The sequence below is a fragment of the Apium graveolens genome, chromosome 1 (assembly GCF_009905375.1).
Source record: "Apium graveolens cultivar Ventura chromosome 1, ASM990537v1, whole genome shotgun sequence".
NCBI lineage: Eukaryota > Viridiplantae > Streptophyta > Magnoliopsida > Apiales > Apiaceae > Apium > Apium graveolens.
This window is the reverse complement of record NC_133647.1, coordinates 103,713,437-103,718,744: the sequence shown is the minus strand read 5'-3', so window position 1 is coordinate 103,718,744 and position 5,308 is coordinate 103,713,437. Positions and strand designations below refer to the sequence as shown.

General features: G+C 36.2%; 1 protein-coding gene across 1 annotated transcript; it reads left to right on the top strand.

Moving 5' to 3' along the window:
* The first annotated feature begins 1,213 nt into the window (after nt 1-1,213).
* On the top strand, nt 1,214-2,434 carry LOC141694878 (uncharacterized). The gene is made up of 2 exons (XM_074499238.1): nt 1,214-1,534; nt 1,643-2,434. Exons 1-2 carry the CDS (start codon nt 1,214-1,216, stop codon nt 2,432-2,434), a joined length of 1,113 nt encoding a protein of 370 aa, XP_074355339.1.
* The last annotated feature ends 2,874 nt before the right edge of the window (nt 2,435-5,308 follow it).

Here is a 5,308-nt window from a genome sequence, read left to right as displayed (position 1 = left end):
TACAAAAAAATACAAAGATTTTTTTTGGTGAAATCCTTTATTGTGTTCTGTCATATTGCTCATATGCTCTTAAAATTGGTTAGTTATTGAGTTATTTATGAATAACATATTGTGATGGGTATATAAATAGGTGCATACAGATTTTCTGACGCTTGCATCTTGTTATGTCATAAATCTAGAAAAAAAACTCTGGAAACATCTGGTTACAATACCATCTGTTTTCGTTTAGAGCCTCTGTTTTGATGTAACGGAAATGTACATGCTGTAAGCTTATTGTATGTCAAAATTGGAGTTTATGTCATATATTTCGACTCTCCTATATATAGCGACACTGCCTTGTTCAATAGCCTTAATTATAATACCATTACTCTCTTCCCAACCAATATCATGCCGGATACTGATGAGCTGTGAGATCTCATATGCAGGCTATAGGAAGAATCCTGTTAACCCTACCGGCCTACCTCATACGAATCCTATTAAGAGAGTATAAGGTTTGATGATATTACACAAATTTGATCTCCACATAATTTAGCACCACAAGGAAAATAATTATAAAAAGCATGCAACCTCTGGATCATGTATTTTTTATTTTTGTCATAGTACTCATGAAAATTAGGTTAGACAACATCTATTAGTTTGTTATACATTACTCACTCTTCATTAATTATTATTCATTTTGCAGTTGGATCATCCGTAAGCCTGTCAAGACTATTTACCTTTACGATGAAAGCTGCTGGAGCGAGTAAAAAGAATTTTCATCTTTTGGATCGAGTTTTATCCATTCAGAAATCAGGGAATAAGTGTCCACTTGGGTTACTTTTGCAGAGTGTCAGTTCTTGTTTTGGAACTAATGTAAATACAATATAGCAAAGCTGAAATATAATAGAAATCGAAGATACTTTCATGGACTTAATTTTTTTTTGGGATTTTCTTTAATGTTGGACTATTGGATAAACTTAACTCTTTGTGTTCTAAGGAATGTTCTGGAAGGCTGCACTATATTCATAGAACCTGATAATGTATTTGTTCTAGATACATGTATGTTGGTTGATATTCTCTTGATAATTCATGCAGAAATATGTATTTAAAGAGTATTATATTAATAAGAAATAAGATAAGTAATACAAGAGATATAGTTCTATATTGTGTTCTGCACTTTACATATTGTAATCATACACAAAAATACCAATAGATTGGTATCAGAGCCTATACCATGAATAACTCTTTTGCTATTCCAAAACTTACCAAAGAAAATTATGGACACTGGAGTATACACATGAAAGCACTGCTTGGGTCGCAGGAGGCATGGGGAATTATTGACAAAGGATATGAGGAACCTGAGAATGAAGGAACTATGAATCAGGCTCAGAAAAATGCTCTAGCAAAGGCACGAAAACAAGATCAACAAGCTTTATCAATTATACACATGGGCTTAGATGCAGACATGTTTGAAAAGGTGGCATCAGCAAAAAAATCAAAGGAAGCCTGGGAGATTTTGCAGAACAATTTCAAAGGAGTTGACAAAGTTAAAAAGGTATGATTACAAACCCTACATGGTGAATTTGAATCATTACATATGAAAGAAACAGAATCGGTTCCAGATTATTTTACAAGAGTCTCTTCTACCGTAAATCAAATGAAGAATTATGGAGAAAAGTTAGAAGATGCTCGTGTCAATGAAAAGATATTAAGATCGTTGAATACAAAATTGCAACTTGTTGGCATATCCATTGAAGAATCAAATGATACGGAAACCATGACCACTGATCAACTCATGGGATCATTACAAGCATATTCAGAAAGATTATTGAAGAAGGAAGAAGTAGATTCTCAGGTGTTAAAAACTAATGCTTCTGTTGAAGATAAAGACAAGCTGCTGTACTCACAACATACTAGAGGAAGAGGCCGTGGACGTGCAAATCAAAGTTTTAATCGAGGCAGAGGACGAGGATATGTAAGCAATAGATTTGAAGGAAGAGAGCAGGCAAATCAACAAAACTGGCGTGGACAAGGAAGTAGCCATGGCAGAGGCGGCAGAATGACTTCAGGCAGAGGTTCAGGCAGAGGTTCTAGATCAAATGAATGTTACAATTGTGGAAAACTTGGACATTTTGCAAAGGATTGCTGGTTTAACAAAAGGGTTGTAGAGAAGGCAAATATAGCTGAGACAGGAGAACAACAAGATGGAGTTTTGTTAATGGCCAACAAAGAGATGATTCAAGAAGAAGATGGAATTTGGTACCTTGACAGTGGTTCCAGCAGCCACATGAGTGGGCTCAAACATCTCTTTACTGATTTAAGAGAAATAAATTCTGGATTTGTGTCTTTTGTTGATGCATCAAAGGTTGAAGTCAAAGGAAGAGGTGAAATTTGTTTTTCAGAAAAGAAGGCAGACAAGGAAAAATTAAAGATGTTTATTATGTTCCGGAGATGAAAAATAATATTCTTAGCCTCAGACAACTACTGGAAAAAGGATACTCAATTTTCTTGGAGGATAAAGTTATGTTTTTGAAGGATAAAAATGGAAGAATAATTGCTCGTGTGGAAATGACACAAAATTGGATTTTCAAATTAAATTTGAAAAATATACAGGAAACTTGTATGCAAGTGAAGATGGAGGACAAAGCAACTTTGTGGCACAGGAGACTCGGACACCTACACTATGGTGGTCTAAAAGAGATGTCAAACAAAGGAATAGTTTATGGGATTCCAAGCATGGATTTTTCAGGAAGTTTTTGTGAAGAATGTATATTGGGGAAGCAAACAAGAAACTCCTTCCAGAAGAAGGCAATATATCGTGCTACAGAGCCTCTCGAATTGGTGCATACGGACATTTGTGGTCCTATCACACTTAAATCATTCAGTTCCAAGAGGTATTTTCTTACATTTATTGATGACTACTCTCGAAGAACATGGGTTTATTTTTTAAATGAGAAATCTGAGGCATTAAAAGCATTCAAGAAATTTAAAGTTTTGGTTGAAAAGAAGACGGGAATGCATATCAAAGGATTGCGTTCGGATAGAGGTGGAGAATATACATCAAATGAATTCACTGAATATTATGAAGAATAGGGCATTAGAAGGTTCTTGACAGCCCCATATTCACCACAGCAGAACGGCGTGGACGAAAGGAAAAATCGAACAATCTTAGACATGGTAAGATCAATATTGAGGAGCAAAGAACTGCCAAAGGAACTCTGGGCTGAAGCTATTCAATGTGCAGTTTATATTGAAAATCGGTGTGTACACTCAAATTTGGGAGATAAAACACCTCAGGAGTTGTGGAGTGGAAAGAAACCTACTGTATCACATTTAAAAGTCTTTGGAAGTGCTGCATATTCTCATGTACCAGATCAGAAAAGAACAAAGCTGGACGACAAGAGCAGAAAATTTATTTTTATTGGATATGATGAGAAAACAAAAGCTTACAGGCTTCTTGATCCAGCTACTATGAAGGTGTTTGTTAGTAGAGATGTGAAGATACAAGAGGATGATGCATGGGACTGGAATAAAACACCAGAAGAAGCAGCACCAATTTCAAAAATTTCACCAACAAGCTTTGATACACCTGAAGAAGCAGAATCAGACGAGGATGAGCCCAGGAATCCTAGAACACAAGGCTTACAGGACATATATGAACATGGTGAGGTGCACTTAGTATGTTTGGTGGCTGATGCAGAAAGCATTGATTTTGGAAAAGCTGTGCAAAACAAGAAGTGGCAGGCTGCGATGGATGAAGAAATTAAAGCTATTGAAAAGAACAAAACTTGGGAACTTGTTGAACCCCCAGAAAATTGTAAGCCAATTGATGTTAAATGGGTTTATAAGAAGAAAATGAATGTACAGGGAGAAATAGAAAGATACAAGACGCGGTTAGTTGCTAAGGACTACCGTCAAAAAGCCGGAATCGACTATGATGAAGTCTTCGCACCCGTGGCAAGAATGGAAATAATACGACTTCTGATCTCACAAGCAGCTCAATATAAGTGGCCTATTTACCAAATGGACGTAAAGTCAGCTATTTTAAATGGAACGCTCGAAGAGGTAGTGTACGTGAGCCAGCCACTTAGATATGTAAAGGCAGGAAACGAAGGAAAGGTGTTGAGACTATATAAAATGCTTTACGGTTTAAAACAGGCACCATGAACATGGAACACTCGTATTGATGCCTATTTCAAGAAGAATGGATTTATGCAGTGTCCTTATGAAGCTGCTTTGTACACCAAAGAAAGGCAACATAATTTGTTACTCGTTGCACTCTACGTGGATGATTTAATTTTTATGGGAAACAATGAAAGTATGATCAAAGAGTTTAAACAAGAGATGACACAAGAATTCGAGATGACAGATTTGGGTTTGTTGAGATTTTTTCTTGGAATTAAAGTGAAGCACGATAAGTCCGATATTTTTATATCACAGGAAGCTTATGGTAATAGTATTTTGAAGAAATTCATGATGGAACATTGTAATCCAGTTGGAACACCTATGGAAACGGGCACAAAACTTTATAAATTTGAGGGAGGAAAGTCAGTAGAAGCAAATTTATATCAGAGGTTGGTTGGAAGCTTGAGGTATCTTACCTGCACTAGGCCTGACATTGCATATAGTGTTGGTATTGTAAGCAGATTTATGGAAGATCCAAAACAGTCACATTGGAAAGCAATTAAAAGGATTCTGAGATATATTAAAGGAACAAAGTCACTAGGATTGTTTTATTCAAGTACTGCAGACTACAAGCTACTGGGATACTCGGATAGTGATTGGTGTGGAGATGTAGATGATCGTAAAAGTACTACTTGATATATGTTTTTATGGGAGAAACAACGTTTACATGGTATTCTAAGAAGCAGCCTATAGTTTCATTATCAACGTGCGAGGTAGAGTATGTGGCGGCTTCTTGCTGTGTTTGTCATGCTATTTGGTTAAGAAGGCTTCTTAGTGAATTGAGTCTTCCGCAGTAAAAGTCAACTGAAGTTCGAATTGATAATAAGTCAGCAATAGAGCTTGCAAAAAACCCAGTACATCATGAAAGGAGTAAACACATTGATGTTAGATTTCATTTTATCCGTGAGCATGTGAAGGAGAAGAATGTGCATTGACGTCATATTGTTAGTCATGATCAGATCACAGATGTGCTTACTAAACCGTTGTCCAGAAATTTTTTTGATACGTACAAGAGGTTGATGGGAATGAAAGATCGAAAGGAGTTAGTTTAAGGGAGGAATATCTTGGATAAACTTAACTCTTTATGTTTTAAGGAATATTCTGGAAGGCTGCACTATATTCATAGAACCTGATAATGTATTTG